Source organism: Onychomys torridus, chromosome 8, assembly GCF_903995425.1.
Source record: "Onychomys torridus chromosome 8, mOncTor1.1, whole genome shotgun sequence".
Taxonomy (NCBI): Eukaryota; Metazoa; Chordata; class Mammalia; order Rodentia; family Cricetidae; genus Onychomys; species Onychomys torridus.
Window position 1 is genome coordinate 22,922,766 of NC_050450.1, and position 11,296 is coordinate 22,934,061.

At 49.2% G+C, this 11,296-nt stretch overlaps 1 protein-coding gene across 2 annotated transcripts in view; it reads right to left on the minus strand.

The window, feature by feature from the left end:
- Positions 1 to 7,056, minus strand: part of Kcnip1 (potassium voltage-gated channel interacting protein 1) — a 405,992-nt gene extending 398,936 nt beyond the window's left edge. Inside the window, exon 1 of one of the 2 annotated variants that reach the window (XM_036197224.1) lies at positions 6,595 to 7,056. In XM_036197224.1, the coding sequence (XP_036053117.1) occupies positions 6,595 to 6,682 (88 nt within the window). In that variant the 5' untranslated portion in view covers positions 6,683 to 7,056. The remainder of the gene's footprint in view (positions 1 to 6,594) is intronic. The other variant, XM_036197226.1, reaches the window with a different exon arrangement.
- Between the last annotated feature and the right edge of the window lie 4,240 nt (positions 7,057 to 11,296).

Genomic DNA, 11,296 nt, shown 5'->3' on the forward strand with positions numbered 1-11,296 from the left:
TCTCTAGAAGGGAGGCCAGGAAATTTAGGGGAGACAGCTTTGGAGTGTGGCTTTCATCTGACTGTGGAGACCCAAGCGAGCATCTGGCCAGCTGAAATAGGTCAGTGGAGTGACGGGCCTGTTAGAGAGGAGCAAGAATGGGAGAGCTGGCAGGCAGAATGAAAGCTACTGCATGTGGACATAGCCAAAGCAAGTGCAGATCTCAGTGTGGTAGTCCCGACCTGGGGCCTGGCAGGCAGCTAAGATCCAGGAACCCAGTGGTTGAGCTTTCTGCCTACGGCAGGGCACCAACCCTGAGGGGCGCCTGGGAGGGAGTGGGCTGTCTGACATGGCTCTAGTGCTGGCTTATCTTGCGCTGCTGGGACAATGAGCTAACAGGAATGTGGTGGTAGGAACCTGCTTCCCCTAGCAAGGGGCTGAGCTTGCTAAGGAAGGGGTAGTGTCTTTTCTTAATAGAGGCCGTTACCGTATCTCACAGATCCCAAGTGTGAAGACCACTGATTTCCCAGACAAGTTCTAGCTGCCAGCTCAATGCCAGATGACCGACTGCCCCAAACCATGCCTGCTCCTCAACAGATAAGAGTACCTTTCATAGTTTCTCTATAAAAAGAGAAAGTTGTGGGGAAGACCTCTTGTTGGTATAAAGCCCATCTAACATCTGGCACATGCCTTAGCCCTGCCCACTTCTCCAGGAGGTAACAGGGATGCTGAAGAGCATGGGTGTGGCTATCATCTGTCCTTGGCCTGCAAATGGTCCCTTTTTTAATAAAGCATGTTCTTTAACTCAGGTCATATCTCCTTCTGGAATTTGTCACAACTCCTGAATAGTAGGTGGCTGCCCTGAAGAGATCCAGCTGCTACAATAGTTCTCAACAGGCCCACCATCACAATGACTAGGGAGTTAGGGTGGGCGACTCTCTGCTGGACAAGTGGGGAGTGGCACAGGTGGGGACATCTAAGCTCTGTAAGTGAAGAACAATGTGCCTGTTCTGGGCTCCATGGGAGCTGGTGTCTAATGTCAGCGCTGCCGTTTCCCAATTGGGCCACGTGGTCTAGTTAATCAGTTTCCTTGCCCTGTAAAACTGGGATGGCAATTCCTAATTCCAGGGTTGGGACTAGAGCCAGGCAAGGGGGATGCACAACAAGCAAAGAGAGCACACATCCTTAGTTCTCTGCAGCTGCAAGAAGAACATCTGCCCTACTAACTGCCTGCCCTTACTTCATGATCCTCAGTAAATAATAAAAAAAAAAAATCCATGCCCAGTTGGCCTTGCTATTCTCAGATCAAAAGCAAAGACCTTCCAGCACTCAGGGACCTTGTACCATTCACTCTCACAGCTGGTAGACAACAAAGTTGGGATGCAAGCCCAGCTGGCCTAAGGCAGAACCCATGCCAGGTCCAAGGTCAAGCTTGAGAGGACCTGGGACAGAAGTAGGGAGGAGACACGGGGGAACAGTGTGTCTTCAGGTTTGTAGTCAAGTCTTCCCTTGCTTAGACAGGAACAACCTGGTCTAAGTGGGAAAAAGAGTTGAAACCAAGGCTTTGTCCTTGACACAGATATCAGTTCCCAGTCTCCTCTTGTCCTGTTGCCTCATGGGTGGCCTGGACCTTGCTGTGTGCTCTCCTGGATTAGGTTCCTCCTTCCTGCTTACTGTGGCTTTGTTGTCTGTGCCTCGGGTAGCAAATTAGTTACAACGCACAAAGGAAGAGGCTTTGAGCCTCCCCAGAGTGCAGCCTGCACCATTTCTGGTCTCTAGTTCTTTGTCAAGGGTTGGGAATGAGGAAAGAGAAGCAGGTACCCAGACCTTGAGTCTTTCCAGGCATGCAGCCAGAGGCTGGACTTATATAGTAGGTGATGACCAGGCTGTGGGAGTCACACAGCTCCCCCCTTGTGTGTGTGTGTGTGTGTGTGTGTGTGTGTGTGTGTGTGTGTGTGTGTATGATGTTGACTGACTGCCAATGTCTTTCTCAATTGTTTTCCACTTTATTTTTAGGGCCAAATTCTCTCAAAGAATCTGTGGATAACCCATTCAACTAGACTGGCTGGTCAGCAAGCCCCAAGTGTCTTCCTGTTTCCACTTCCGTGGTGTTAATGATTGTAGACATAAGCCACCATGCCCAACATTCACAGGGATCCAAACTCAGGTCCTCATGCTTGGGTGGCAAGTACTTTATGCACTGAACCATCTCTTGAGCCCAAGAGTTATGTTCTTAACTCCTAGAAAGGGGTGAAGAAAGAGGGGTGCTCAAATATCCTTTGACGGGCTAGTGAGACGGCTCTGCAGAGAAAGACATTTGCTGAGACTCCCAATGATTTCAGCTTGATACCCCGGTCCCATGTGGTGAAAAGAGAGAACTGACTTCTGCAAGTTTTCCTCTGATGTCCACATACATGCTGTGGCAAACATACACACACACACACACACACACACACACACACACACACACACACGAATCACGCATCACTAAATACAATAAAAATTTTAAGAAGTATTTTTGCTCACAGAAGGCCTTCTGGAGAGCAAGCTGGACAGAGATTAAACATCATCTGGTGCTGGGCACCAGCCCAGCGACATAGAGGATTGAGAGCGAGAATGTCCCTGCCCTGAGCACTCACAGCCCTGAGGGTACAGGCAGTTAGTAACAGCCACATTCACCCACATCAACTGAGTGTAGTAACAGAGGGTACTGGTTCCATTTTATTGATTAAGAAACTGAGGCCAGAAGTGAAAGATCTAGCCCAAAGCTTCCCTGCCTGGGTGGAGGGTCCTGCGGGGGCCCAGTCTGATGCCTCCCATTGAATTTGTGATGTGTGTGTGTGTGTGTGTGTGTGTGTGTGTGTGTGTGTGTGTGTTTAATTACTTACTTTTGAGACAGGGTCTTCTTAGGTTGCCCAGGTTGATCTCCAATCCCTATGGTCAAGTTATCCCCATGCCTCAGCATCACAAAGAGCCAGGTTCATTAGGCACCTGCTCATTAGGCACCACCGTGTCCAGCTTGGGAAAACTTTTAAAGCAAAAGCAAACCATGGAAGAGAGATCTAAAACAAATCCAAACAGAGCTGAGGCAGGGGGAGTGCCAGAAGTTTGCTTGCCCAGCTCCTCTCGGAGGACATTTGAGACCATGTGAAAGTCCAGGCAAAGCTCTGAAGGCCCAGGCTCCTGCCCCTGCAGAGTTCAGCTAGGGTTGCCCTTCAGGTGTGGGACAGGTGACCCACAGTGATTCCCAGAAAGTGCCTGTGTGAGGCCTCCCCCAGCCCACAGGCTGGTGGCTCTGATAGATGGTACATTTCATTCACTTAATTCTGCTGATGAGCCAGCCAGGCTCTGTGGTCATCACCCTGGCTACAGTGGGAATGGAGAATGTGTGCTAGGACCTCCTGCAGTGTAAAGCTAGTGGGGAAGGCAGCCTTTCAAATACTACTAAGAGGTTCACACATCACAAACTGTGACCAGGGCTGTGAAGGCAAACGTCATAACCAGTGAGATACATGTTCAGGGAGACCTGAGCAGTTGTCTCTACAGCTGGTAGGAAATCTGGGTCTCTTGGTACCTTTGACCAGTCGCAAAAGTGGGTGTTGGCATGAAGGGAAGGTGACCAAGGACCAGGAGGTGGCAGAGGGGCTGGCGTGATCTTTCCCCATTCCCCAGGCATTTCCAATGACATAGAGAAGGGGGAGGTTCCCAAGGTTGGAACAGGAGCATGACAGACGCGTTCATTTCCCAATTCAGAGAAGGGCAGAGATTAATTCTGCTTTGGAGGGCTAGATTGTTGCAAATCTAGAATTCAGTGCAATGAATCACAGACAGCTGAAAGCAGAATGGAAAGCAGAAACCATGATACAATCATGACGTGTCCACGCAGGATGGAGTCTGAATAGTACACGTTGTTTACACACTGGAAAGCTTTCATTCTGGACTCAGTGAAGACCTTTCTCAGTTCTCTGGCTCCAGGTCTGGCCCAGCCCCCATTGCCAGCACTAATTTGGCAAATATTTAGCCAACACCTGGGTTCAGCCACACTACTCTCCCTGCACACGTCTGGCCCAGAGCCATGGCTATGTAAACATTTGGTCCTTTCTGCAGCGCTGAGGCCAAGGGTATAGGTAAAGTTCAGACACAATCCTCCCCCTCCCTCTGTGTGCTGCCTCCCCGAGACCTAGTTCTTAGGAACCTGCTATTGAAGCAGCTTAGAGGAAGGCCAGGCAGCCACTTGGTCCCCAGTGTAAGTCCTAATCAAGTTCCTTCTATGTCAGGTAGATCTTAGTTTCTGGGATTCTGACCAGGTGTGTGCATGCCTGTGTGCGTGTGTGCGTGCGTGCGGTGTGTGTGTGGGGGGGGGTGTTGTGGGTCTTGCCTCTGCATAGCTGGCCTCTCTGCAGAGATCACCATTCTAGACCCACCAACTGTCTGCCAACCCCATCCTCCCTCTCCCACCCAGCCCTGCCTCGTCTCCACCTCAGTTTAGAAGCTACAGTTTAGAGGAGCCCCTCAGCCTGCCCAGGGACATGTCTTCTGTGCTTACTGTCCACACCCACACCCCGGGTTTCTGTACATCTCAGTACTCAGTGTGGTGTCTAGGGGGGGACCCATTTTGGGATCTGCGTCCCATTAGACACTGCTTTCTTACAGGGGAAGTTGCATCCATGAAATAATGTATAGTGTATGAGTGTGGCACATCAGAGATAGGTGTCCAATGCATAATTAATCTTTCCTCTCTCCGGAAGTCTGTGTCTCTCTTACACACACACACACACACACACACACACACACACACACACACACGTCCTTTTGACACGCTCTTTCCTTTGCTGACTCAATTCCTCATGTTTATCTCTTCTGTTGCATAGTGTCACTCTGGGGTCTATAGACCCACTTTTAGTTAGCTAAAGAGTTTCTGACCTTGGTCCTGGAGAGGGCTGAGGCTGGGTCCTTCATCATACGTGCATACCCATCTCAGCCTCTGACCCACTTCTTTATATCTAGATACAGCCACGCATTCCACAAAGGGATTCCACATGTGGATTTCCTGGGTCTTTGCAACAGTACACAGCAGGAGGTAATGAATTCATTTTACAGATGGAAAAAAAAAATCAACCAGCCACGGAGAGGTTGTGGCTTTCCCAGGTGGCAACGTTGGAGCCGAGGCCTAGGCTTCTTCTATCTGGGCTGGAGCTGTTTCCGGGGCACATCAGAGAGTAGAGGTGGGGTAGGATGCTACCTCACCTGTCAGTCCCTCAGTCTCAGAGGTTCTAGAACACCCTCACTTGTCCTAGGACAAATGGAGAACTTGGTTAAGTCTCATGCCCTGCTTTCTCCTCCTGGAAATGAAACCACTGAGCATTGCTGCAACTGTGCCCTGCTCATGTCCCGATCTCTGCCCTAACCCCCAACACTGGACGCTTAGTCCCCCGGGATATCCTGGAAGGACAATGTCCTAGTTCAGGAAGAGGCTGTGGAAAGGGTGGAGTCATTGAAGACCTAGGAGAGATTGTAAGAGGCTCTCATAATCCTTGTCACAACAGCCACACAACTGACACCAGGCAACCCTGTGCAGCTGGGTACCTGGGCAACGTCATGAGAGATGGCTCATGAGAGATGGCCATCCACGGCTTTTGCCTCCTCAGATTCTAGGGTTTGAGGGCTTCCTCCCTGAAGTCTGCAGCTTCTAGTGTCTCCCCCCCCCCAAAGACTTATTTTTCCAGTGAGAGGGCATGAATATTTAAAGACATTTTCCCAGCCACTGGAACCACACCACACTGCTGCTCTCCCTTTAAATTTATGCCCAGAAAGTTGTCCAAGTTCCCTCCATGTCCCACCGTCCCTGGCACAGAGCATCAAATAGAGTCCCTGAGAAGTTAGCCTCCCTTCTGTCAGGAGGGTTACCAGGGCTGCTGGCTGGCTTTGGGGGCTGAAGATGTATGTGTAGTCCTGATGCTTCTCCATGGCCACACAGAGAATTAATCTGCAAACCTCTTGACACTTCAGTACTTGGAGAAGGAGAAAATCGGACATGGGGGGGACAGTTGTCAGAGACAGCAGATCTGTGGACAGAGTCCAGGAGCACAGGACCCCCAAATCCCAACAGGGCAGCCTCAGCATTGACTGCGGAGCTGATCAGGATTCTGAGTTTACCACTGCATAACTACTCCAGCCCCAGGGCCACCTCCTGCTGCCCCCCATCAGCATCTCTGCTGTGCAAAATTACTCACAGCCCACTGCATCAAATCTCTCTCTTATCAACAAAACACAACACTCCCAGGATAAGTTTTTAAAACTCCAGTCACGCCAAGCCGCTTCCCAGGCTCCGGGAAGGGTTCCGTTTCTCTGCCCATCTATAACCAATCAGCCACACATCGCCAACTCCATTTCTAAAGTTCCCGGCAATTACAGCCTCCTGAGCTCCCTGGCAGGGCGCCTACCTGCCCAGGGCCAGATCAGGTTGTCAGCAGCCTCTAGTCCCAGGTGCTTGTTCCTCAGCCTCCTCAGAGACTCAAGACTCCCGCATGCCAGGAGTGGCACACTCTGCACACACGATGTGACCAGTCAGGTCACATCAAGGCAGAACACAATGATGGAAGTCAGTCTCCCTACCTTTGCTGAGGGTCCCGGTGATGAGTTTGAAGACGGTCTGGGCAAATTTCACGAACCCGAGCCTGCATCTTTTGGAGCAACCACTCATAATGGTAAAGGTGAGGCAGATTCTTCGGTCAGCACCCAGAAGGGATGGCACCCACCTCGTGTGCCTCTGGACCTTGGAGCCTGCCTAGGTGAACCCTGTGAGATGGATGCACCCCAGAAACCAGTCTCCGGCAACAGCACAGCTGCCTCTGCAGCGAGTCCAGCTCTGCATCCAGAGAGCCTGCAGGGCAAGCCCTCCCTTCCTATCCACCCCCTCCTTCTGTCCACTCAAGTCCTCACCACAGGAGCACCTCAGGATGCCAGGGCTGGGACGGCACTGCCAGGGTACCTAGGGCTGGGAGAAGACTGAGATGCGAGTGAAATTGAGCAGAGCAGGGAGGGAGGAGCTGGAACCCTCCCAGGCTTTGCTGACAGTCTTGCCTACATGGCAGCAGTAATGTAGCAATTAATACTCCAGTCAGAAGGGAGGGACTGCTACACAAAAACACAGCCCCACAGCTCCTGCGCTCCGCAGGCTCACTTCAGAGCTCACTCACTCTTCCACCCTGTCCTTCCCAGTTAAGCTAATAGATCAATTCTTGGAGCCTTGATCCAGATCCAGGAGCATGCCCCACAGAGCAGGAAGCTGCAGCTGCCCCAGGCACTCAGTGAAAAGTTTGCAGGCAGCCTGGGACCAGCCTGATTTGTATCACAGAGAGGCCAGGCTAAGTGGAGAGCCAGAGCACAACCCCCAACCAGCTGATCGCTCCATCTTGGGTGGGAAGACAGTAGGTGCTATATGCCTCTCTGACTCAGGATGGCCAGTGGCTCCATCTCCTGGCTTCAGGAGCCCCATCTCAAAAGGAACTGTTAGAATCTAACCTCTGCCCCTGCAGAGCATGCATAAGTACCTGCTGCCATTAGCCCCAGAAAGACATAAAGGGGTGACAGAGGTTTCACTAAGTTCATCACAATGCAATACTACAAACAGAAACTTCATGTAAAGTTATGTAAACCTTATGTAAAGCTCCACCATTGCTTAATAAACACTTGGCTGATATTTGGTATAAGAAGACTGTATGAGTTATAAGGGACCTCAAGGGACATCTCATTGCTCCACAGTAGTTCCATTTCACTTTCTTGGTGACTCAGAAGGTCACTGTGGTGGACTTGGGCCATGAGCATCATCGACAGATGCTTTGCACCTATGTATGCACAGCAGTTATGGAGTCCACCTCCTGAGCCCAGCCATTCCCTGGGAAAATCTCTATTCTACCCTGGCTCCTCTCTGTGACCTTCCCCTGCTGGGTGATCCAGAGCAATAGGTTGGAGAAGAGCTTTTGAATGGACCCCGGAATTGACAGGATGTCAGATAAACCAGAACCCAGAACTCATGCTGTGTCATCTGTTCTCTCTCTCCTGGGAGTGACAGGGAAGTAAATCTTAAAGAAATAGACCTCAGCCCTTTGGGTGGTCACCAAAGAGGTTCAGCCCCAAGGAGAGCTCTGGGAGACAGTCTGCAAGCTTTTCTCTACACCCCCAGTCTCTCCAGCTTTGTTAGAGTGCTATGCCACTATTTACACATCAGTGCTGGCAGAGACTATCCCACTGTGCTTGATGTCTTAGCCTCTGAGACAGCTACCTTATCTACCCTTTACTTTTAGGCATTAAAAGCCCCTGTTACAACACACATAGTTACAACATCTCTGGGGATGTAAATGGTACTTAATCTTTTGTTCACTTATTCACTTGTCCAATATTTACTGAGCTCCCAGCATGCAGAAGAGAACTGGGGGGAATCTGCATTGAGAAGCTGAAGCCAGTGTCTGATGTCAGCAGCAAACAACTTGAGCATCCTTTTCCTTCTGCCTTGAATTCTGTCTGGGACAAGCAGTCTGTTGGACAGTGTCACCCATATGCACAGTAAGCCGTTCCCTTCATTTGGCCAATCCCATGTTCCAATCATTTCTGGAAGCACCCTACATACACATCTGATGTGTGCTTTGCCAATTCTCTGTGTCTCTCACTACAGACAGGCCAACAACTAAGATTCACCACCACACTTAGTCCTTACTGCTTGGGTCCTGAGGTTTAAATAAAACGAGCAAGCTCATTGGAGCATCTGGTACAGTACATGGTGAAGGCTACTGTGTCCATTGCAAGGCTGTTGCTGCTGCTTTCATTGTTCAACCTGTTTCCACTACTGCTACTGCTCCCATCCTTGTCTCCAGAACATCTCCAGAACATCTACACCACTGGACAAGGGTGTTGCTCACAATCGACATTCCTAAACATATGCTGCTTGCCCAGATTTGTGGGAATGCCATGGGAAGCTACAAAGCAGGTATAAGATGAAATCTCCGTCCGAATACAAACTCATTCCAAGAATCACTGTTTACATCAAGTAAGGCTAAGAGAATTACAGAAGAAGGAAAGAAACTTAAAGACAGTGAAGGTCTTTGCGTGGGAAGAGTTAATAGATGCAGAAACAAAGCCATCACATGGAAAGGAGGAAGAAAATAGAGGCTGTACAGGCAGAGCCTCAGAATTCTGGGAACTGCCAGGCTCAGTTTTTATCTTTCCCAGCAGCAACTCAAACTCAAAAAAAAAAATTGGATTCTTCTCTGTTCTCTACAAGGCATCATGTGTTTGAACTCTGTCATAGATAAATGAGTCAGGCCCAGAAAAGGTCAGCAATGTCCAAAGTCCCACACAGCAGTATCCCACGAACATAAGCTGTGTGTTCATTGCACCAAGAACATTAGTAGAGAAGGAAGCATTGAGTTTATGGTAGGAGATATAGGACAAAATCATGCTTAAGGACCACACTGTTGTACAAGAAACAGGAGACAGAGGGAAAGAAGACTTGCTGGGTAAATTAGAGCATTTGAGCATGGATTCCAGCATCCAAGAAAAATGCTGGGCATGGTCAAATGGTCACATGCAGAGACAGGAGGACCACTGGGGCTTGATAGCTGCCACCTAGATCCAGACCCATCGAGAGATCCTATCTTAGGGCAATAAGGTGGAGAGTGATAAAACAGAACACTTAACCTCCTCCAATGGATGTCCTCTGCGTGTGAGCACAGCCATATATGCCCCACCACCACAGAAAGGAAGAAAGAAAAAAGGAAAAGAGGAAAAAAAGGAAAAGAAGAAAGAAAGAAAGAAAGAAAGAAAGAAAGAAAGAAAGAAAGAAAGAAGGAAAAGAAAGAAAGAAAGAAAGGAAGGAAGGAAGGAAGGAAGAAAGAAAGAAAGAAAGAAAGAAGGAAAGAAAGAAAGAAAGAAAGGAAGGAAGGAAGGAAGGAAGGAAGGAAGGAAGGAAGAAAGAAAGAAAGAAAGAAAGAAAGAAAGAAAGAAAGAAAGAAGAAGGAAAGAAGAAAGGAAAGAAAGAAAGAAAGAAAGAAAGAAAGAAAGAAAGAAAGAAAGAAAGAAGGAAGGAAAGAAGAAAGAAAGAAAGAAAGAAAGAAAGGAAGAAAGAAATAAACAGGAACCAAGCACTCAGGCAGCATAGAGAAACTAGCTCACCAGCAGGCTTGTAATTCCCTCTGCACCGCAGATGTGCATTACCAGGGGAACACAAGAAGTCAGACTTATGCTCCACCTGACTCCACTGTGGGAATCTTCACACACTGGCTCCAGGAGCAAGAGGGACTCTAGGCAGTCTCTGGGTGGTTGCACTGACTGGTTGCACCAGGGTGGGTGCACTGACACATCTGAGTGCAAAGATAAGAGGGTGGACAGGATTTCCACATGAAAAGAACAGGAAGGCTATCCTCCAGAGGATAGCGATGGTACCACCATGCACTGAGGTCCTTCTCTGAGCAAACGCCCTGAACGTTTATTTTCCATAGCACAAATCCTTCTTAAACTAGTGAGGCAGCCATTATTATAGCACTTATTCCATAGCCTAGATATGGAAAGTAATGTGATGGGGGTCAGGGAGGGATGGAGGAAGGGAGAGAGAGTGAGTGAGACCGACTCTCGCTGGATATTCTTGGCTAGCCTAAAATTCTTTTTTTGTTTTTTGTTTTTTGTTTGTTTTGTTTTTCGAGACAGGGTTTCTCTGTGTAGTTTTGGTGCCTTTCCTGGAACTCGCTTTGGACACCAGGCTGGCCTCAAACTCACAGAGATCCGCCTGCCTCCCGAGTGCTGGGATTAAAAGCATGCGCCACCACTGCCCAGCCAAGTTGCCCTAAAATTCTTATATAGACCAAGTTGGCCTTAAACTCATAGAGATCTACCTGCCTTGTCTCCCAGCCTCCTGAGTGCTGAGATTAAAGGCAGGCTTATTTATTTCATGTCTTATTAGGGTTCCAAATTTAAATGAATAGCACCTTTAGAGGGTTATGTTTGCCTTGCTATGGGAGAAAGCGAGCGTTTGCCCATCATAGTTGTAAACTCAAGGAGAAAGCATGGTCCTGAAGTAACACTCTCTCCACGGTCATAGTTGCAGGGTGGGGAGAGCAGACGGGGTGGTCCAGCCAGGAAGCTGAACACAGGCACTGCCTATCAGAGCATTTCATGTAGGGACTCAGGAAGCTGGTGCCGTGGGACTCGGGAAACTGATGGGAACTTGGAGGAGTCACAGAGGTGACATTACAGGAACCAGCTTCTACCTTTTGAGATGGACCAGGAGACAGACACAAAGGAAAGGGAACGAGATCCCCTGGAT